General features: G+C 57.5%; 2 protein-coding genes across 21 annotated transcripts in view; one reads left to right on the forward strand and one right to left on the reverse strand.

The window, feature by feature from the left end:
- OPCML (opioid binding protein/cell adhesion molecule like) overlaps window positions 1-5,192 on the forward strand; it is a 334,851-nt gene extending 329,659 nt beyond the window's left edge. For all 11 annotated transcript variants that reach the window (XM_040534084.1, XM_040534081.1, XM_040534083.1 and 8 more), the window contains 4 exons: window positions 117-251; window positions 349-469; window positions 802-953; window positions 1,673-5,192. In XM_040534084.1, the coding sequence (XP_040390018.1) occupies window positions 117-251; window positions 349-469; window positions 802-953; window positions 1,673-1,773 (509 nt within the window). In that variant the 3' untranslated portion in view covers window positions 1,774-5,192. The remainder of the gene's footprint in view (window positions 1-116; window positions 252-348; window positions 470-801; window positions 954-1,672) is intronic.
- Window positions 5,193-8,264: 3,072 nt separating this feature from the next.
- LOC121058491 (protein CEPU-1) overlaps window positions 8,265-22,166 on the reverse strand; it is a 337,525-nt gene continuing 323,623 nt past the window's right edge. For 4 of the 10 annotated variants that reach the window (XM_040534072.1, XM_040534077.1, XM_040534076.1 and 1 more), the window contains exons 5-9: window positions 16,088-16,222; window positions 15,319-15,439; window positions 14,273-14,424; window positions 11,329-11,361; window positions 8,268-9,931 (exon numbers count right to left, since the gene is read on the reverse strand). In XM_040534072.1, the coding sequence (XP_040390006.1) occupies window positions 9,831-9,931; window positions 11,329-11,361; window positions 14,273-14,424; window positions 15,319-15,439; window positions 16,088-16,222 (542 nt within the window). In that variant the 3' untranslated portion in view covers window positions 8,268-9,830. Of the gene's footprint in view, window positions 9,932-11,328; window positions 11,362-14,272; window positions 14,425-15,318; window positions 15,440-16,087; window positions 16,223-22,166 lie in introns of all 10 variants that reach the window. The other 6 variants (XM_040534079.1, XM_040534071.1, XM_040534069.1 and 3 more) reach the window with 5 other exon arrangements.

A 22,166-nucleotide genomic window follows, 5' to 3' on the forward strand; every position in this document is an offset into this window, starting at 1 on the left:
GATGCAGGGGGCTTTATTTGGGGGTTGGTTTGGGGGGCTGTCAGGGGTCCAGCCCAGGAGGGCGAGGTGTTGGACGCTGTCGGTGATGGTGCCCCGTGTTTATCCACGGCTCCCAGGACAGGGCTTTGTGAGCGAGGACGAGTACCTGGAGATCACGGGCATCACGCGGGAGCAGTCCGGGGAGTACGAGTGCAGCGCTGTCAATGATGTGGCCGTCCCAGACGTCCGGAAAGTCAAAGTCACCGTCAACTGTAAGTGGGTGGGGTGGGTGTCCTAAGGGGGGACGTGGCAGGGGGGGTGGGCGCGGGGCCTGGCCCCGGGGCTTGACGTGGTGTGGCGTCCCCGCAGACCCGCCGTACATCTCGAACGCCAAGAACACGGGCGCCTCGGTGGGCCAGAAGGGCATCCTGCAGTGCGAGGCCTCGGCCGTCCCCGTGGCGGAGTTTCAGTGGTTCAAGGAGGACACCAGGTGCGGGGGCACGGAGGATGCGAAGCGGGGCGAAGGTGGCCGAGGGAGCAGCACAGAGGGTCGGGCTCCTGGCAGCAAGGGGGTCTTGGGGTCATTTCTCCAGGAACGGTGGCCACAGGTTTGGAAGGTGGGGATATGGCCAGTGCATCCCGGGGAGGAAGGTGGGCTGGGGATGGGGCGAGAGGTGTGCTTCTGGTGGCATGGTGGGGTGAAGGGGTGGCTCCTGTGGGGCTGGTTGGGGTCTGAGTGCACGCGGTGGTGGGCCAGGAGGGCTTCATTCTCTTCTTGCCCCATCTGGGGCTCTGAGCAGCGCCATCCACCATTCCCTGCAGGTTAGCAAACGGGCTGGAGGGGGTGCGGATCGAGAGCAAGGGCCGCTTGTCGACGCTGACCTTCTTCAACGTCTCGGAGAAGGACTACGGCAACTACACGTGTGTGGCCACGAACAAGTTGGGCAACACCAATGCCAGCATCATCCTGTACGGTATGTGCTCCTGCTTTTTGCACCTCGGCACAGCAAGGAAGGGAGATGGCCATGAGCAGATAGCAACATGGAGCAGAGCAGCACAGAGCAGAGCAGAGTGGAGCTGGCTGCTTGTTTATGGGGGCCGGCCTGGTGATGTGTAGGATGGAGCAAGCCCTGAGACTCCCAGGGACAGTGCGGGGAGCAGATGCATGGGATAGACAGAGAACAACAAGTCCAAGAGGGTGAACAATGAGTGAGGGGACAGAGAGAGACATGCACAGGGATGATGAGACACAGCTAAGAGAGGGAGGGACAGAGGGAACGGGCTTGTCTCCTTGCCCCTTCGTAGCCCCAGGATGAAGCCCCTGGGCACTGCTGGGACCCTTATGGCACCCAGGGCGATGGGGATGCCTGCTTCGGGCCACCACAATGCTACGCTCTCAGATATACCAGGAACGATGCTCAGACCCTCATGGCACAAAGCTGCCCATCGCCACCAATTGACACGGTCCCTTGGCACGCTTGGGCTGGCACTGTGGGGTACACATGGCGCATTTGCAGGCTTCCTGATGACCCAAATGGGGACTTGATCTCCTCCTGCTGGCCCCGTTTGCTGCCCACCAGGGGAGAAGGGGATGGGGACACAAGGGGACAACAGGGCTCCTGCTTGTATGACATGACTGTGTCCTCTCACGTCTGCCCTTAACGCTGTCCCTCCTCTTCCCTCCTCCATGCAGGGCCCGGAGCGGTGCACGACGGCGGCAACGCGGCATCCCGGGTGGCCACCGGCCTCTGCCTCTGGGCCGCCCTCCTCGCTCGCCTCCTCCTCGACTTTTGATAAGGGAGCGGAGGGTCCCGGGAGGCCCCGCCGCGCCTCTGCCCCGCCGCGGGCTCGGCCTGCCGGGACGGCCGCCCGGGGACTCCTCTCCGTCGGACGGGCGCCACGCCGGAGGGCGGGGAACGGCGCCGAGGGGCCGAGGACGGCCGCGTCTCCCACGTGCCGGGATTGTTCTCGCCGCTGGTTACGCTGTACAGACCCCACCACGTGCCACCAAGACTGTCACCCGCCACCATCGCCCGCCCGCCCGCCGCGAAGGGCGATGCCGTGCTGAGCCTTGCCCGCTGCCTCGTCCCTCTTTGCACCGAGCCGGTTGCGGCTGATGTGCCCCGGGGATGTGGTCCAGCGTGGACGGGGCTCCCTGCTGCCACCCGGCAGGCTTTTTGGTGGCATCGTTTCTGACATGGGTGCGGCACGGCGGGGGCCGCCTGGACCGCTCACCGGGGATGTCCATCTCGTCGTTGCGTCAAGCCACCTGCGCGCCCAAACAGACCCCGAAGTTGAAGCCCTGCGTCTCTGCCTTGCGCCTTTTCAGTCCTGAATGTGATGTCTCACCACCAAAGCTCCTCCCTGATCATCTCCTCACTTCTCTGTCCCCTAATGCTCCCCTCCAGCACCATGGCCCCACTGCCCTGTCCCTCCTGACTGCCCGAGGATGTGGCCCAGCTGTGATGCCCACTGACCCTTTCCAGCTGCCTCCCCTGGCACGACCCAAGCGAGGGGCGATGCTCAGTCCCCGAAGGACCACAAACCTCCCACTGCACTATCTCCCAGCTAACATCATCCCCTCCATGCTCTTGTAGGCACGAGGCTGCCCTCCTGGGAACATGAGTCCTTGGGGTCGCCACGGTCCCTGCTTTGCTCCGGACCCCTGCCCGCGACATGCGGACCTGCCGCTTGGATGTGGCCCTGACACTGTGCCTGTGTTTGTTTGGAGGCTCCGTGGACCAGGGCTACGTGAGATGCTCACGGCATTTCCAGCCACTTGCTCAACATGACAGCCAAAGCACCACAGCACCAAGGCTGGAGGGAGGCACTAACCAACAGAGGAAGGCACCAAACACCAAGCACGGCCACTGCGACAGCTCCACCACTCCTGTCCCGCCTGTGCGCACCCGGAGGGCTGGGGCCAAGCGGTCCCTTCCTTTGGGTCAGCACAGAGGCAGCTCCAAATTTCCCTGAGGGCTCCTTGCCACGACCTCCCCACATTGTTCTGGCAGCTTGAGAACTGCAGGAAATGACCGTAGGGCTTCTGCGATGGCTTTGCTTGCGCTGTGCCCGTGCCCCTGCCTGAGCAGAGGCCACAGTGTTCAACTGTCTGGAGGCAGCTCGAGCTCCACTGGAAGAATTGTGGCTATCAAATTGCTGCACCTACATGGCAAGGACAAGGATGCTCCTGGAGCCCCCAGTTCGCCGTTTCCTGACCCTCCCTGCTGGAGGCTCCTCGGACACCAAACCATGCAGCCAGACTCTTCTTTGCTTCCTGCAAGCCTTCGGCTCTCTCCCCTGCCACGCACGACGGTCACCCCAGAGGGGCCATGTCAGCTCCCTGCCTACAGCTCCCAGTGCCCGACAACACCCCATTATGTGATCCCCTTCACCCAGTATGAAGAGAAACCCCGATCCTTCCCTCCACTCCAGGATGGGAAGCTTTGGGTCCATGCTCCGGGGACAGACCCTCCTACTGCGCTCCAGAAATGTCATGGATGGCACTGGACAAAGGGACAAAACAACACTGAGGAAGCACACAGTGTGTGTCCCCCCCAACACCCCCAGGAAATGATGCCTCCCCCACTTTTCTCTGTTTCTTCTCCCTGCTAAAGATGGCTCAGCAGCTGCGGCCATGTGCGCATCGTTCCCATGCAAACTCTGCCATTGCTGAAACCTCCTCGCCACCCTGCCCTGCTTTCTCACCCACAGAAAAGAAATGAAAGCCTGGCACAAACCCCACGGCATTCCTGTCCTCAATGCAGTGGTGCCCTGGCCTCATCCCTGGTCTCTTGCGGGCCGTCCAGGACCCGTGCAAACAAGCACACGTGCGCTGCTACTGCGAAAGGAGTGGCAGCTACAGAAGCTGAAGGGATGCAGGGCCCTCCTGCACCTGGGACACTCAATGTGCGCCACGGCTCAGCTACGAACCCCATGTGGCCTGGGGGCACCCCTCTGGTTTACCTGATGGGCAGGGATGTGGCACAGCACGGAACTGGTCACCTCCACGTCTCGTGCTCCCTGTGGCTCTGTTACGTTCTCCACCAGCATCCCGGGAAGGAGCACGAGCAGCGGTCCGGTCCCATCCCCTGGTCCTGGGCACCATCACGGAGGTGGATGGCACCGTCTCCAGTTGGCACAGTGGCCCGCACCTCCTCCCCCAGAACCTCACCCCAGCCAATCGACCTGGAGAAGAAGTGAACCCCCCCCCCCCCCCCCCACCTGAAGCAAGGCAGAAGCATGCAAATGTTCTCCCACCGCCAGTGACACATCACCCGCAAGGAAATAGGCATAACCCCCTCGAGTCCTACCTGGCAGCTTCATCTCCCGGCTCTCCAAAACCACAGGGGACATCCAGAGGGGCTGGCTGCCCTGCAACGCTCCTGCTTGTCACCACGCTTGGCAAAGGGTGGCCCCACCTGAGCGAGTGGCCTCTGCTCAGCCCTCTGCTGCTGGGGCCTCCAGACACATCCCTGGGGCGCAGGAGGTGCTTGGCAGTGTGTCACGCCAACACCGGGGCTGGTCTGCATCTCCCCAGGATGGCCCCATGCCGCCCTGGCACCCCCTTGTGCCCCATCCCTTGCCCGTGCAGCCCTGGGGGTGCCGCCCCCCCCCCCCCCCCCCCCCCCCCCCCCAGCTGGTGTCCTCTGGTGCACGGCCCTCGCTTGGCACACCACTCCGGTGCCCTATTTCTCTCTCTCCCCGCAGAAGAACCGCTGAACTAGCCCCCGACACAAGGCCAAAGGGCTGTGGCATTTCAGAGACAAGAGGTGACAACTACGAGACGCCCCGAGGCCGGACGAAACGGCACCGGGGCCGCCCCGCGCTCCCTGTTCGTCTTCTCCCCGGGTCGGTTTGGGCTGGCTTCCTTGTCCTCCTCCGTCGGGATGGCGTTCGACTTTCTCGTGCCATGTAACGTGCAGTTGTGAGGAACGTGTTGGCTGTCCGAGGCCGTCGCCCCGCCGCACGGGTGGGTGGCAGAGCCCCGCACGACCGCTGCTCTCCGCGTGCCGCGGCCGGACGGCTCGCCCCCGGCGCCCGACGGCGAGGACGCGCAGTCTTGAGTTTCCGTCGATCATTGTATTCCAAGGGTGGCTATACTACCTGAGATTTGTGCATGTTACATTGTAGTTGTAACCTTTTCTAATTCGGCAAGAATAAGAGATGGTTGTGATTGTGCAGTGTATCAATAAAGTTTGACGAACTTTGTACCCTCGGGGCTTTGCTTCGCGGACCGTGCGTGCCGTGGGGAGCAAGCGGGGTTCCCGAGCAGCCGGTACCTCCGTGCCTTCTGCAGCCTCACCCCACACTTTGTTAGAGCCTCATTCGGTTCCCAAATTATCCCCATACTGTCACTGCTTCCAGCCCCATGGTTTGTCTGATTCCCGACCGGGCTGCTTGCTCTCTGCCCTGCTGCCATTCAGCTCCTCCCTTGCCCCCGTCCCCGAGCCGGTCCTGCACTGGCGGCTGCTGCAGCCCCAGCTCTTGCACCCCCAAGGAAATGTCCTTGCAGCTCTGCTGATGGGACCTGCGCCATGGACATGCACGTACCTATTTATGGAGCCCTGCAGGAGGACTGTCTTTGCTCTGCTCGCTCACCTACCTTCTGCAGAAGCCTCATCAGGTTCCTCCTTTTGGCAAGTGCACCACCCCAGCATCGTCTTTACCACCTTATAACAACACCTGCTCTGACACAGCAACCTACCCCTGCGCAAGGGATACCTCTGCAGATGAAATGCTCCCAATGGTGCTCTGCTCCTGTCGAGATCTGCCACCACGAGACACAGACACAAGTCTTCATCAAAGGCCAAAGGCAGCCAGGACCAGCAGGAGAAGGGACCTGCGCCTTTCGGGACCAGTTTCCCATCCCACCACCCTGCTGACAGCTGGGATGTGCCAACCACCCCTTCACTCCAGAGAGCCTGGAAAGGAGAGCGGCTCCCAGGGTTGATGTCCCAGAGCCAAATGTGTTGGGGAGGCTGCTGGGGACCAGTGCACCTCGCTGGGGCAGTGGGAGGGACTGGGGGCTGTGGGGCGATGGCTGACCCACCACAGGGTCTCTCGCCTGCAAACAGAGCAAATGGCTCCAGCCGGGGACCTCCACGAGCCACCACGGCCCTACACATCAGGGACACCTCGGCTGCCCCCTGGGAAAGGTAAGTGCTTCCCAAAACACACTGTCCTCCTTCGGAGAGGGGTCCGGGATGGGAGGACCACCCCGTGTGCTCCACCACAGCCAAAGGAATTGTGGCTTGGGCACCACCACGGCTCCCCCAGGCTCACCCCGAGCTGGGCGGTGGAGGTGCAGCTCACCCTGACCACGCTCAGCACTGGTCCAGCTACAGGTGACGTGATGGATAGCACCATCCCCCTCCTCCCCATATCCTGACTGGCAGCCCGAGACCCCCCAACATACCTCTTACAAGACGACAACAGCACCACGACCCGTGTGACATGAAACCAGTGCTCAGCACCAGCGCAGACGGTGTCCAAGCCCCACGCAGAACCCAGCGGACCCAAGCCCACGTTACCCAAGGATAACGTGGCGCTCAACATCATCACCTTCAGCAAGGCGAGAACCACAGCTAACACCCTGAGAAAGCCTCTCTGCTTTGGGCCTCTCCTTGGGGAAAAAGTAATCTGGGAGCCAGGATGGGTCCGGTACATCTGCAGGTGCCACGAAGGTCATGCTCACCTCCTGCCTGTGGCCCCTACACATCCCACTGCCTCTGATTTGCGTCTCCCAGCCCTGGATTAGGGAGAAGCGCTGCTCCCATCCCTGCTGGACCCTGCTGGCCACACGAGACTGCTCAGATCGGCCTGGCCTCCCCCTGGCCTCTGCTGTCCCGAGCTGGGTGAGCCCTTCCCAGCCCGGCCCTGGAGGGGATCCTGCAGCAGAGCTGATGGTTTGGCCAGGAGCTCTGCAGAGGGCTGTGGTATAAGCAATAAACCCCCTGTCCTGACCAACACAAGCACAAGCTGGCTCCCAGCGTGGTGTAAGGAAAGCCTCGCTAATCCTTCCCATTTACTGTGCCAGTTCTGCCGGGCTGCTGGCAGTGGAGCAACAAATCTACAGATATGTAATGCACCACGTCAGACAAAGCACATCACAACTCCTCAGCTGCATTGCCAAGTGCCAGGGGAGGTGGCACAGCCCCTTCCTGCGGCTGGGCACAGGGACCTACAGAGATGGCCCCAACACCGAGCCCGGCTGTAAGGCACCCGCGGGCTCCCTTCGCAGGACGCGGCGGGGATTTACCCCACGGCCCTCGGTGACACCTGACCAGTGCCTAAGGACCAGGACCACAGCTACATCCAGAGGAACCAAGGGCATATTTCAGGCCATGACATTCATCTACCATCATCAAGAGAGGCAAATAAAAATATGTAAATAAATAAACACATAAATGCATCCATAAACCAGCATCTCTCTTTCTCTCTCTCTCTCTCTCTCTCTCCCTCTCTCTCTCCCGCCCCCCAACTTATTCTTCATCACTCAAACCCTGGCACCACATTGTGTTTGATATCTCAGCTAGAGCACCAAAAAATTCAAAATTTCAAAAATAAAGGTGGGGGGGGCCATTAACCCCATAGCCATCACTGGGAGGTGGGTCGGGTCCCTCCCTCTCCCTGCTGGGCTTATTCTACCATAGGCAACTCCCTCTGCCCAAGAGCCAAAAGACAAGCACAGCTCCCTCCAGCCTTTCCTAGGAGAGGCACAGATACACATCTGCTGGCAACAACAAAGCTGGCCACAAGAGTTTCTACGAGGCAAGGCCACCACCAGGGCTCCAGCATGCTCCCGTGGGGCTGGCTGGCACTGCCCATATCCTTCTGTGCCATTGTGCCCCGGGATGCAGAAAACTGCCTGTCCCAACACAAAAATTAAATGCCTCTCACAGGGCAACGCATGCTAACCAAATGCCTCCCCCCCCCCCCCCCCCGCCAAAATCACATCCTTCGGGGATAAATCCCACGTAAGGTCGGGACCCTCTGTTCCCACCAGAGCGGGGAGCAAATCGGGCAGAGGCGCATCCCACACCCTCTACTCACCGAAGTCTTACCTGTCATGGCACCACACCTGGGCGCAACAGCGAGGTCAGGGTGCTGTCCCTCTGATGCTCTCCACGCCAGAGCCACCCGTCACTGCAATGTCTCGGTGCTCCCTCCCTCCCTCCATCCCTCCCCGTGCCGCGGCGGGACAGCGCGGGGGCAAAGAGCACCACAAGCAGACGGAGCGGCCACATGGAACAATCGTTTTAATGGATAGAGGCAGAGAGAGCCCCCTCGCCGCCCGCCCGCCCGCGCCCGGGCCCCGCCGCGCGCCCCCGGAGAAGGAAAGGAAACCAAAGGAGGAAAAGAAAGCGCAGGAGAGACCCCCGCGAAAAATAAAGCGAGTCGAGTTGTCCCGCGTCTCGGAGCTTGGCCGATGGCTCGGCGGCGGGTGCCAATCGTTTCGCCTTCTTTTTATATATATATATATATATATACACACACACACGCACGCACACACACACACACATATACATATATATATATAAATATAAAACTGAGCTATATAGATCTCTATGTCCATCCCTCGGTTCGCTTTATTCCGCCGCCAAGGTCCAGGGCCGCGTGACGAAAGGCGCCAGAGCAGGGCCTGGACCCTGCGTGGGCGCCCGCGTCCCCTCGTCCCCGGCACCCAAGGGCGGAAAGGCGACGGGACCTGGGCACGTGTGGCCCGAGAACCTCTTCTCGTCTCGTGGAGGACCAATACACACCTAACTCCATATACAGCATGCAGTAATGGCAGCGGAAGGACCCTGCTGGGAACCGTGGCTAGAACGCTAACCAAAAAAAAAAGAAAATTATATATATATATATATGTATATTTATATATACTGTATATATATATCCCATGAAAAGGTTCGGCGTCTCCCTCCGCCGTGATGTGCGGTGAGCATCGCCCATTCCCTTGGTGTTTTTGGCAACGCTGCCAGAGGAACTGTTCGGTTGGCCGCGGTTCTCGGGTGTTTCGAGCTCCTCACCTGTGGACGAGCCGGCACAAACCTCCTCAGTGAACAAACTTCTCCTCTCTGCTTGCTCCCCAGCTCCTGGTTTTCTTTCTTTTTTTTTTTTTTGCATTTTTGGTTTTTTTTGCATTTTTGTTTTTTAGGAACTAAGAGTTCTAGGCTCATATCAGAAAATATAATTAATAAAATTAACCGTGACTCAGAATCCCTTATCATTCACGATGTCCGCGTGGGGTACGATGAACGCGTGGCTTGGCACCAGTCTCCTTCCTCCCTTTCTGTTCGTGGTGGCATGGTAGCTGTTGAAGATCTATATATCTATACATATATATATATATGTATATGTGGATATATATATATATATTTCGGAACACAAATGGCGGCACGGTCCATGAGAAGACGGGGAAATCTCGGCAAAGAAGAAAACCTGCGCATCCGGACAGAGGGGCCCTGGGCGAGCGGGGACAGCGAAGGGGACCGGGGGGGGACAGCGCTGCACCCGACCCGTCCTCCGCGCTGGCCCGTGGCAGAGAACGACGAAACGGGAGAAAAAGGGGTGGACGAAAAATAAACAAAGAGGAAAGAAAAAGACTCAGTCGCGTTGCATCTTCAGCAGGAAGCCTTGGATAATTATTTTTTTTTCCCCCTCCTTTTCAAATTCACTTTGCATTTTTTGCGTGTTTTTCCTCTCTCCCCCTCCCCCAGAAGGCCTGGCCGGACACTCTCTCAATTCTTATGATTATTTCCAGAAACAGTGAATACATCTTCTTCCTCTCCTTTCTGCTGTCGCTCGCTGGCCGTGGTTGTCGCCGCTCCGTGGGGCCGGCTTGGGGATCAAAACAGGCGGGCGAGCTGGGCGAGCGGCAGGGCGAGCAGCCAGGCGCAGCCGCCTCGCCGCCACGCGCCGTTGTTGCCGTCGTGCACTGCACCGGGGCCTGCAGGGGGGCGAGAAACACCCGTGGTGTTAGCCACCGAGCAGGGAAGGCAAGGGAAGACAAGATACTGCTGTTTGGGACCCTGGTGTTATTGCACATAGCGGGGTGGCTGCTAAAAGGTCCCCGCCTGCAGCCATCCCCATGTCCTTGGGTTTGGGACGAGGAGCCCATCACGGTCCTGGTTCCCCAGCCCATACTGGTTGTGGCACCACAAAGAGACCTCTGTAAGGGGCCTCCGAATTTTCCCTGAGTTTATCACCTGCGAAGTTTGGCAGATGCTTTCACCCTGTGCCCCCAAACCACCCAGCAGCAGCAGTGCACCCAGCGCCCGGTGGCATGCGGCCCCCACGGAGCCACCCTGTGCCCCACCAGTGCCACCTCCGTGCCTGCTGCCCCGCACCATCAGGGCAGGACGAGGTGGGTGACGAGGGCAGTGGGAGAAGCAAAGAGAAGAGCCAGGTGAGGAGCTTGGTGTACCATGGAGAGGGGCGCCTGACCTGGTGGCTCTTTGCAGAAACACCCCAAATTGTCCTGCCCGAGCGGGACCACCCAGGAGGTCAAGTCAACCTTCACTTTCAAGACCCTGGGATGTGTCCCCTTTCTCCGCAGCCCTACTGGGCACTGAGGACCCTAACCATTAGGTCTCCCCTTTGCAGCACACTTCCCACACCCACAGACACCTCACACGGCTGCCCTAAAGTCCCAAACCCTCCCGGCACCAAGCAGCCAGGCTCCGGGGCAGACCTGGGGACAAGAGCAGCCTCCGCGCCGTGCTATCTCCAATCCCTCCCGACATCTAGAGGTCATCCCGATGGCTGGCCTCTAAGCATTACGAACAAAGCCACATGGCTACCAAGCCCCAGATGGAGATGATGCCGGTCCTGAGGACCCGGCTGAGCGATCGATCGATCGATAAGATGGGGCGGGAGGCGGTGGGAGCACCCGCTGCCCTGGGCTGCTGATGCAAGGAAGAGCAGCATGTTGCCCACCCTGCCACATCCCAGAAAGAAAGGCACTAAAGCAGCACTAAAAGCATCCCAGAGGAAGAAGGACTGGCTGCAACACGGTGACACAGGGCAATAGGACCACGAAGCCATCCCTGCCTGGGCCCTAGCAAGAGGGAGGAGAGAGGAGGGGACGCAGCATGCGGAGGTGGCCCGAGGTGGCCACGTTAGTCTAGCAGGAGGGACAAACAGGAGGGCTGCTAAACCCAGAGTGGCTACACTAAAGCAGCAACGGGGAAGCTGTGAGCAGCCCCAAAATCATCGCCACAGGAGCTGCAGCAATGGGGTTTCGGGGGGGAGGCACTCGCTGGATGGGGGGGGCGGGAGCCGCAGGGACCCGCGGGGAAACGTAGTAGGGGGAGCGCTGGCGTTGCGGGGGCACGGGTTACTGACCTTTCCAGGGTGTCAGAGCGGTTGTTGTCTCTTCTAAAAATCAAAGAACAAGTCAAGGTTAAGGCACAGGGGCAGTGGCAGGCTTGAGATGCTTTGCCCAGCCTGCCCTCGGTGTGGGGAAGACGAGCGGACAGGCGCAGCACGTGTGATGCTGCCACCCGAATCCAGCCCTGCTCACCTAGGGACACCGAGGGGGCTTCCCGGGGCGGGGTTTAGCACAAAACAGCCTCTGGGAATCCACACGGATTGGATTGCACGAAAGGAGAGCAGGAGTGGGCTTTTTTTTTTTTTTTTTTCCCCAACTCAAGAAAATTATTTGATTTCAGAGCACTTCATCACATTAAAGACAGCATCAAATGAGCCACTGAATTAGGTGGAAGGCCTATAATAAGAATTACTACATGTTAGATAAAGAACCAGTTGACCTCCCTGAAAAAAATAGATTAAAAAAAGGATTACAAGATGTATTCCATGCTAGCGTCAGTCACAAGGCACTGGAAAGGCTCATGTCACTGTACCAACGTGGATTAAAGCTGTATTTGGGGGGGGGGGGAACCCCCAAAGGTTCGTTCAGCCTCAGGGAAGAGGGGATGTGCACAAAACTGTCCTCAAAACCACACGGATGAGACATTTCTCTTGCAACAGGTAGTGAACCCATTGCACCTGGTTTCCATTTCTGCTTTTGCTATGAAAAATAAAGACACACCCCAGGAAACGCAGCTATGGGCAGGAATTATAGGGGGATTTTGCCCCCAGCACGAGGTGATGGGGACGTCCTGCCTGTCACGATCCCTCCGGGTCCCCTGCTCCAGGCCACGGCAGGTTAGGGCATCCTGGGGAGCCATCGGCCCCAGAGGGGACTTGATTAACGGGAGGGAAAGGCTCATTGAGCCAACTTCATGGAAATTACGCGTGGTCAGAGGGCTCCAAATTCCCTCCCTGGTGGGATGACCGCTCAGACCGACGCATCTCAGGGGGTGCCTGTGCCATGCTGAGGCTCCTGTGTGACACCTCCCCACGTCCCACGTCCCTTACGGTGTACACCAAACACCTTTAGCAGATGGGAACCCAAATAACGGGCAGCTCTCACAAAGCCATCAGCAGAGAAAAGTCCTCTTCAGTTTGGGGAGGTGGGAGTGTGAGCCCTTGTATGAGGTCCCAGGATACCTGAGATTTTAATCCTGTACCCCAGTAAGGAGACCACAGCCTGGGACCTAATAGAGGTGCCCCGGCTATATGGGGAATTTGGGGAGGGATGGTGCCAGCAGAAGCATGTGGCCCCGGAGGTGTCCTGTCCCTCTCCTGAAAAATGGGGTCATTGGACAACAATTACCAGACAGCCCGGTGGGGAAGAAGCTGCGATAGTTTCTAAGCAACCCTAATGATGGCTTTAACAGCCAGGTAACAATGCTAATGTCTGTCACTTACAGCACCGATTTTTTTTTTCCTGAAAAAAAAACGATCACTGTGCTCATTAACACCCAAGGTTAGTGCTACATGGGGGCTGCGGGCGCAGACCTGAGCATCAGCAACGGGAACTTGCCCTCACTTCAGGGAGCACAACCCAACAGCTGGCACCGACACGAGAGGAGGATGGGCCCCCACAAATTTTGGGACCCTGGGCACCTTGCGCTGCTGTGTGCAGCCTGCCAGCCCTGAGCAGCCAATGCAGCAGCCACCTTTGAGGGGAACACACCTTTGTGGGGAGAACACAGCTTTTGGGGGTTACACCACATGTTACACTGCCATTGCAAAAAGATGACAAATGGCACAGAAATGCTCAGTGAACCCCGCTGGGCTGGGCACCACACAAACTCGCAGTGACCCAAAACAGCTTCCCACACACGTACACGAAGCCAGGATAAGACACCTGATGGGCAGAGAAATGCAGGAGGACAGCAGCAAAACGACCACGTTTCCAGACACCTTTCCTGCCGCACCCCCGGCACAAGGCGTTAATTGTTATTTTGTTTTCCTTTTATTTATTGTTTTAAGTCACTGCACATGTACAAGCCAGCTGAGCCAGTCCCTTTGGACACACTGCTGCAGCCCTCTCTCTCCTACAGAAGAGGGGTTTCTTTTAACCTCTGGGCTTCATTAAATAATTCACGCATGCTAGGAGAGGGCTTGCAATGCCAGGAGAGCTCAAGGCCATAGCAGGTTGGTGCTTCCTATCAAACCCTCTTAGACTAATTCCAACCTCTGCACCACTCTGGGGTTTGTTTAACGTGGGCTGGGATTAACGTCACCCGTGGTCACTGTTACCACGGGGCAGGACTGCCACATGGATGCTCTCCGGGGGTTTCTCCTCGGTGTCCCCAACAGGACATGATGTGGAAGGGGTGACAATGACACACTATGCACACACCGGCCAGCTCGTTGCAAACCTAAGGCGAGCCTGGGACAGTCTGGGGAAGGAGATGGGTGGCAAGGACGAGGACAACAGCGGGGCTGAAGCTGGGAGAGGACAGAGGTCCCCAAGCCCTACTTCTCCTATAGGATTCAACAGTGAAGATCGCCTGTCCTGTATGCCTTGCAGGGAAATGGCCCCGTGGCCATGGCACGGTGCAGAGGGATGGCTGGCAGAGGGGGGATGATGCCTGGGCACCTTGCTGTGTGTCATCTCTCCTCCCAAAACTAAAGCCAGGGGATGCTTTCAAGCAGAGCCTCTTCTGGGCATTCATCAAAGCAAGATGATGGAAACCTGCAGCCAGGTCTTAACTTCGCCTTGATGGCGGATGCCAAAAAGTTGCCCAACGCCTCTAGGCAGTGGCAGACACAAAACCCAAATTATGAGTCTCCAACCCGTGCACTGGGCCAGAAAAGATGAGCAGGAAACACAAATCTCCCCCAAAGCCCTGGTTTCCCACTGCAGGCCTCGCACGTCGGCGGTTGCTCCGTGAAGCCGTGCCCTTCCCCGACCCCCTCCCTTGGCCCCGCTCACCGTAGAGGATCATGCTGGCGTTGGTGTTCCCTAGCTGGTTGGAGGCTACGCAGGTGTAGTTGCCGTAGTCCTGCTCGGAGACGTTGAAGAAGGTCAGCCGGGAGAAGAAGGCTTTGTTTTCCACTTTCAGCCCTTTCTGGCCTTCGGCCAGCCTGGGAGGAGAGCAGAAGGGGAGAAGGTGATGGGGACAGGATCAGGAAAGAAGCTCGTGCTGTTTTTCACGTTGCCCTGTCCTCCAGCCTGGCCTGAGAGCAGGGACATGGGGCTTGGGGGGGATGACGAGCAGAGCAGGGATGAGGAGGGAGCAGGGAAGGTATCGGGGAGGTAGGGAGATGGACTGCTCTGCTGGACCCCATTCTCTGGCTGCCAGCCCTGTGATGTCTGGAGGTGTCCCCAGAGATGCAGAGGAACTGCAGCAGTGGGACAGCTCTGGGGCTTGCCGCACTGCAGAGGGAGGGAGGCACTCATCCCTGGGGAGGGGACTGGGCAAAAGTCCTCCCACCCAAGAGCTGAGCCCAGCTTCCCTCTCTGCATCAGCCCCAGGGGCTGCCCGGTCCCCCCAGCTCCAGGGGACAATGTCTCACACCTTCCCCTTCCCCACATGCCCCCCGACAAGGGGAGGTGATGGGGCAGCGGGCGCTGCAGTGAGCAGCCCCGGGTGTTACAAACCCTGTGTCACCACATTTCTCCTGCCCTTCCAAGAGACATGGGCTGACGCTGCCCTTCTGCCCGACACCACGCGTTATAAAGATGACTCTTTCCATCCGCTCCTAACTGCTCAGCTTCGCGCTGCCGATATCGCTTTCTGCTGTCACGCTTCCCCAGGCGGGGATTTACCGTGAGACCCAAATCCGGAGGCGTGGGCAGCAGCGATGCACGCCCTGCCCGCACAGATGGAGACCAAAACCTGCCTGGGGATGCTCCTGCCCTCCGGTGCACACCGCCACCAGCCCGTTCAGCCTCCAGCATTTTGCAAAAATCGAAGCTGCCGGTGGTGGGGGTCCGTGTGCCCCCTCCCCAGCCCCCCGGGTCCCCCAGGCTCTTACCGCTTGTCGTCTTTGTACCACTGGAAGTTGGCAGAGGGGACGGCAGAGGCCTCGCACAGCAGGATGCCCTTCTGCCCCACCGGCACCCCGGTGCTCTTCGCGTCCGAGATGTAGGGCGGGTCTGCGGGGAAGATGGGAGCCGGGGGTTGGTGCCTCCCACCCCTCTCCTCTCAATCCCTTCTCTTTCCCCATGTCCCAGGAGGAAAAATCATCTCTGAGCCCATGTCCAGCTCCTGTTACTCTCACACTTCTTTTCCAGGGGGTTTTGGCAGGGCCAAAGCACATCCTAGCTCTACTGGAGCTCCCTGGCTCTCTGGCACCAGACGCATCCCCCTGCTGATGCCCAGCAGCTCAAGGGGTGGCCAAGAGGAGTTTGGGAGGGTGTTTGCCTCTGCCTCTGAGCACAAACAGTGCTGCTTTCTTCCTTGCTTTCTTTCTTTCGTTTTCTTTTTTTTTTTTAGAAATGAAAAAAATGCCTATTTACTGCTCACTTCTCTCCTCTCCCCGGAGGTTATCAGCACAGCATCTCACCATGGGCGGAAAACCCAGGTTGAAGGAGACAGCTGAGGAGGAGGTGGAAAAAAAAAAGAACTTGAAAAAAGGGGGAATAAAAGGGCAAAACGCCACCTGCTCAGAAACCTGCCACTGCCTGCCTCGGCACCGGGGCCAAAGGCAGGGTTTGCCCAGCGTGAGTGTCCCCAGCCCCTCGGGGTGGGATAAGGTGGCCCCATCCCATGGCCGGCCCCCAGTAAGCCCTGAGGCTACTCACAGTTGACGGTGACTTTGACTCGCTGGACGACAGGCGCTGCCACGTCGTTGGAGGCGCTGCACTCGTACTCGCCCGACTGCTCCCGCGTGATGCCCGTGATCTCCAGGTACTCGTCCTCGCTGATGAAGCCCACGGCTGCGGGGACAGAGGGATTGGGCTGTGAGCGAGGGGAGGTGCGGCGAGCCTGTGCCCACCCGTGACCGTGTCGCACAGCCCCAGGACGCACTGTGAGAGTCCTAGCCCAAAATCTCCCTGCCAGGAAGGTGCCTGCGAGATCTGGAGTCCTGCACTGGCCCCAGCCCCGCTGAGAGCATCACTTGCTGAGGATATTGTCCCCAGCAAGTGTAGGATGGGCAGGGTGGTCCTTGCCAAACCTACACCAGCTCATCCCACCCCACCCTCCAGCCTGGAGGTGCTGTCAGGCTCTCCGTGCTCTCCACAGACACCTCTCCTTAATTTTTCAGCTTCAGTTAACTCATGGCCAGCTTTCTCCCATCAGTTTCGATACCAACACCACCCTTCACCTGAAAGGCTTTGTCCCTCTCCCCGTACCACTCCAGGTTCAAAACCACCCAGCTTTCTCCAGCGCCCAACGGAGCCACCCACTCCGTCTTTTCCCCCATGCTGCACCACAGCACCTGCTTTACTCAAACCCGGCCAGATGCAAGCAGCAGCTTTTCCTTTTGTCCTGCACATTACATCCCCTGCGCCGTGCCGGAGCCTGCTTCTCTTTGAAGCAGCAGCCCAGCCGGCCAGGCACAGGTGCTGGGCTGCGATAGTCGCTGGGCTGATGGAGATCGCAGCCTTACAGCAGGCACCGAGTTAAAAAAGGAAACACGGCGATTAGGACGTGGCTGCTAAACATCCTGCAGAAGCACAGCTTGCCCGCGAACCGACAGCACGAGCGGGTTTTAAACAGCCCCAAATGGGGAGGTGGCATCTTCTTCCTTTCCTCGACACCTCCCCATCGCCTTTATCAGATCTCCTGCAGCTGAGACGTGATAATTACGGCGTGAAGCATCTCCAAGACTGGTGTCACACTTAATATTCCTATAAATTTTAAACGGTAGTCCTTGGTACATATGTGTGGCAATTGGTGTCATATTTTAATTAGGCTTGCCCTACACCATCTGAAATTAATAATAGCTTGAATTACCAGTGTAATTTATAAATTAACATTGCTGCAGCATTAGGAAATAAATTAGCTCTGGACAGCTGTTTCTGGGAGTGAGTGCCAATGGCAGCGAGGCTGGGCGCAGGTCCCCGCTCCCTGGGGACACGTTGAGCTTGGCCATAGTGACCGGGCAATCCCATCCTGGCCCTCGCTTTCACCCGGGGACCACGGTGTGTGTGCTGCGGTGGCTCCATGTGCTTGGTCGGTTAACCGGGTGCATCTTGCTCCCAACACGTGCATGCAAAATGCCGGGGGAGGATCCCGGCAGGGCGCACGCTGCCCGTGTCCCACCAGCTCGTACTTTTATAGCTCCTCTTCCCATGGTACTGAAATAGTGAGTGCAGTCACACGCCGCCACCCGTGGAGGTGGCTGCCTTGAACACACACCTAAATGGGGGTTGCATATAGGGCCTGAGCCAGCACTGGTGCATTTTGTTTAATGCCACCGTACGGCTACACCAGGCCAACTCCTGCAGCGAGCACCCTGCTGAGATCCTGATGCCCAAATCCCACTTGTCACTCCTGCCAGCTGACACGGGGGCCGTTCACAGCCTGCACCAGCAGCAGCTGCCTTGGCATCGGGCAGCCCTGGGGTGCTGCACATCCTCTGCTCCCTCCCCAGCCCACCCTGCCTTCTCCCTGTGCTCAGCAGCCTGACCGAAGCCCCCTCGTGCTCAGGCAGCACACTGTCCTGTGCAGCCCCACATCCCATCCCCGTCCCATGAACTCCAGAAAGGGGTGGCACGAGTTTTCCCGTGCAGCCCGCCGTGATGAATTGCTGCCGTCCACCTGCATCCTCAGCCCGGCGCTGAAATCTCACCGGAGCAGCTCACGGTTAAACCCGCTGAGCTCATCACTACTTAGCGCAACTGAAGGGCAAGATATGAAGGCGTTACCCCAAAATCAATATCCTTTGGAGACACAAAAATTACAGTTTTATATCCACTGGGCCTGCAGCAATGTGGGCTTGAAAAAAAAAAAAAAAAAGAGAGAGAGAGAGAGAGAGGGAAGGAAAAAAAAAAGATCCCTTTTATGGCTGACCTAGAATTGGCTTCTCAGTAGCACAGCGCTGCCTGCTGATAAAATAACGGCACAGCCGGTGGCCTTCAGATGCTCTGCGTGCAAATCTGACTCGGGTTTATGCAAAGGCCCAGATAATTCTCTGCTTCAGAGCCCTTCCCCGAGCGCGTGGGAGCTGGCTCACACGCAGCAAGAATTATCGCTCGCCGTAGCCGAACCGCGGTCCTCGTCTGCAGTTTGATCCGGGAGCAAGGCAGCCCGAGCGCGTTTCATTACCCAGCAGAAGACTTTGTTAAAGTAACGGCAAGGGTCAGCTTGGCACCTGCAAAAGCTCGGGAAATTGAGAGATGAAGGCTCTCGGCTTTCCCTGTGTGTCTGCGGAGTGCAGGAGTCTGAAATAAGTGCCCGGTAATTGGCCTGCGGAGACGCAGAGCGTTCGGGGTTTTAGGGTCTGACACACTTTGCATTGGCACCCGTGGGATTTTGGCTTTATGTAATCGACCCTGACACAGAGAGCCCTCAAAGTTACCAAAACATGGTTCTTTGCATGGGAACTCGACGATAATATCATTATGAAGACCATGCCTGCGCCGGACACAGCCTCATTAGTGCCAGGTACCCCCGAGCAAGGTAAAGGGGAAAAGAGGGATCCCTGCCCCAGGGCACTGGCAAAACAGGCAGTGCCGGGTGGGTGTGGGCCGGTGTTCTCCTTTACCTGCCTGACTTTAATCCTACGTGCACACAGGCCAACCGAGATGGTTACATACACAGGCACAGAAGCAGTGCAGCCACGAGATATATTTATTGCTCCTGCAGTCGTGCAGTGCGTGGTGCCGGAGCTGATTTGTGCCTGGTTCGGAGCCGGCCGGGCAGACGCTAAGCGTGGAAGTCTTGTCTCATCTCCTTTCAGCGCCTGCCTGCCAGAGGGCTTAATGAACAGGATACCCAACACTTCTTGGGTTTTATATTGAGAGCTTCTTCTGATGGGGAAGTGGCAGTAAATAAAGAGAGAAGCCATGCAGCTTGTTATGCGCTGCTCCAGCTGAGAGCACTGGAAATGAATGGGCTCAAAAATCAACGCGGTATGCAAGGAAACAGCAGCTCTGGCTCACGTCCTCCCATCCGCTCCTGCAAAACAGGCTTTGCTGGGAGAAAAAAAAAAAAAAAAAAAAAAAAACAGCTCCATAAAGTTGCTTTGCTGCAGCCGGCACTGCTGGATCGTGCCGGTGCCCACATCGGTCGACAGGTGAAGGCACAGACCGGGAGCAACTGCCGCGCCGCTCCGCTCTGTGGCCTCTCTGTTTTTTTTCTTGCTTCCAATGGGGAGGTCGTGTTGATATCCAGACAAACCTCATTCATTAGTGACTGCCAGGGAAGGAAAAACAAATAGATGGGACCTGGGGAGCAGGGCCAGGGTGAAGCAAACACAGTCTGTAAGCACAGCCTTCGCTTTATTGAAAGCAATAGGGTGCACTTGTCACCATGGCCTCCAGGGTCCCCTGGGGCCGGTGGGGCACGGCAGGGACATTTATCCACACGATGGGTTGCATGGGAACACAGATGCTGCTTTGGGGTAAGCTCAGCTCCCAAAACTTAGGAGCAAGGCATAACCCTGCCATCCCAGTGCGGATTTTGGATGGGGACTGTTTCTGCGACCGGTCTCGCATTTATGACACCATTTGGGATTGTGATGCAGCCCTCCCACAGGGCACACGAGGCTGGAGCCAGGGCAACACATGGGCATAGGGGTCCTGGATCACCCCAGCCACTGCTCCCCCTTCCTCCACCACCGCCTGGAGCTTGGCAACTCCACCTGAACCGATTTCAGGAACTTCTCAAGGCTGCCTCTGCCTGAGCACAATTAGTGGCTGAAATATTGCAGGAATTAATGGCAGAGCTCTCTCATCTCCTCAGGAGCTACAAAACCAGCACAGCTAGCACCCATTATTATTAATAATAATAATAATAATACAACACAGGGCAGAAATGGAACAGCCACTGACGGCTCCAAAGAACAAAGCTCGCTCATCCGCTGAGGATGAGGGACTAACCCGCTGCAAAGTGGGGGCACAAAGAGCGGCACGGACGGGGACAAGGGGCCAAAAATCCAGCCTGGGGAGGAATGCAGGGGAAGGGGAGCTGGAAAACCAGAACTTGCATCCCCCTGCATGGTGTACACATCACATCACGTACTAGTTAGGGCTTCCTCTGGCAGCCCTACGACTCTGCACCTGTCCATAAAAGCCAAGGCTCAGGGAAGGGGAAGCAAAACCACAAAGGATGGAGGGGAAAACTCGGCCCGGAGCTGCAAAATAGCCTGGACAGACTCGTAATGAGTGGCCCGCATCATTAGCAGAGCTGGGAAGCTCGGCAGCATTTGGCGTGGCATTCAGGAGCCTCCAGCACGGCCTCACCAGAGACGGCCGCGAGCAGCCCAAAGCACAGCGGTATAAATAACCGAGTGACGGCTCTCACATGGCACGGCGGAGATCAGCTGCTGCTGGTACATTTGAAAGATTGCCATCCACAAGGCAGCAGTTGGGGCCATGTTTTGCAAAGCCCCCAGAGGAGAGGAACGTGGTCACTGCAGTGCTGGGGGAGCTGGGATGGGAGGATCCAGCCAGACCAAGGTGAGATACTGCTCCAGCACAGAGCAACAAGCCATCCCCAAAAATGGCTGAGAGATGCTTGGTGTCCTGCATGGAGCAGGTGTGATACGGCGTGGGGAGACTGGGGGCTTTGGGCATCCATATTCCTCCTTCCTTGCCTTTCTCCTTCCCTTGCTGCTCCTCTTTTTCCCAGCCCGACTCGCCTCCCCTCTGCCTCCTCCCACCCGTTTGTTTCCATTGAGCCTCTGACAAGATAATAACTCACCAGAAAGCGAACACATGTTCCCAAATTAATTACGTGCCATCGTCCCCTGGCTCGCTGTTGTGCCCATGTTCAGGTCTCTGGGACATGTTGCTTCCAGCTTCCCTGGCTGAACGTTGCTGCGATGCCGTTAGCAAAACCTCGCCGGCATGGCAGCGAGGCAGCTTGCTGCAGCATCCCGAGGAGCTTGCTAACACCTCCCTGCAACACAGGGCTCCCAGCAGAGTTGCTGCTGATATTGCTGGGCCTCACATTAGCTCCTTGCCCCTTCTCCAAGCCCCGTGGCACTAAGCAGGGCTGCACTAGGGTTTGGTCTCCCCATGGGCTCTCGATGTCCAAATTCCCAGTGCTGGTCCCAAGGCACCACCACACCGCTGCGCTTGCCATGCACCAACCGGGCTGGCCGGAGAATGAGAATATTTTATGGAGATAATTTTATTAAAATGTTTACAACAATGCAGATATTGACATCTAGCTTCAAATCAATAGCACAATTTATTGTCCTTCAAGGTGAACATTAAGCCAAGCTGCCTATTAGTCAATATTTACCTCCAAGGTCTATAAATCTTTATACTGGCTTCAGCAGATGTTGACAGGGGTTGATTCCAGATAAGTAAAAGTAAGAGTGTGAAACATTGCTCCTTTTGGAGGTGAAATAGTAACTAGTTAATTACAGCCCCTACAGCGATTCTGAACTATCAATTTATGACTACTTCTGGCAATAAAAATTAACATCGCGCAGACTCCCGGCTCAAAGTGACGCTCTTAAAACCAAAAGCCATTTATTTCCCACGTCATGCCGATGCGGTGGTGATGGCCTTCTTATAACAGTTTATAGTAAATAAATAAAATATACAAAGGTAATAAGAGAGAATTGTTGGCGTCCGAGACCTGATTCCTCCTTTCCCCTCTGCGGCAGAGGGTGGGAAAGTGCAGCGCGGGTGATTTAGTAGCTAAGCAGGGGCAGCTCAGCTCCTGATGAGCAGGGAAGGAGGAGGAGGAGGAAGGAAACCA

Source organism: Cygnus olor, chromosome 22 (genome assembly GCF_009769625.2).
Source record: "Cygnus olor isolate bCygOlo1 chromosome 22, bCygOlo1.pri.v2, whole genome shotgun sequence".
Lineage (NCBI taxonomy): Eukaryota > Metazoa > Chordata > Aves > Anseriformes > Anatidae > Cygnus > Cygnus olor.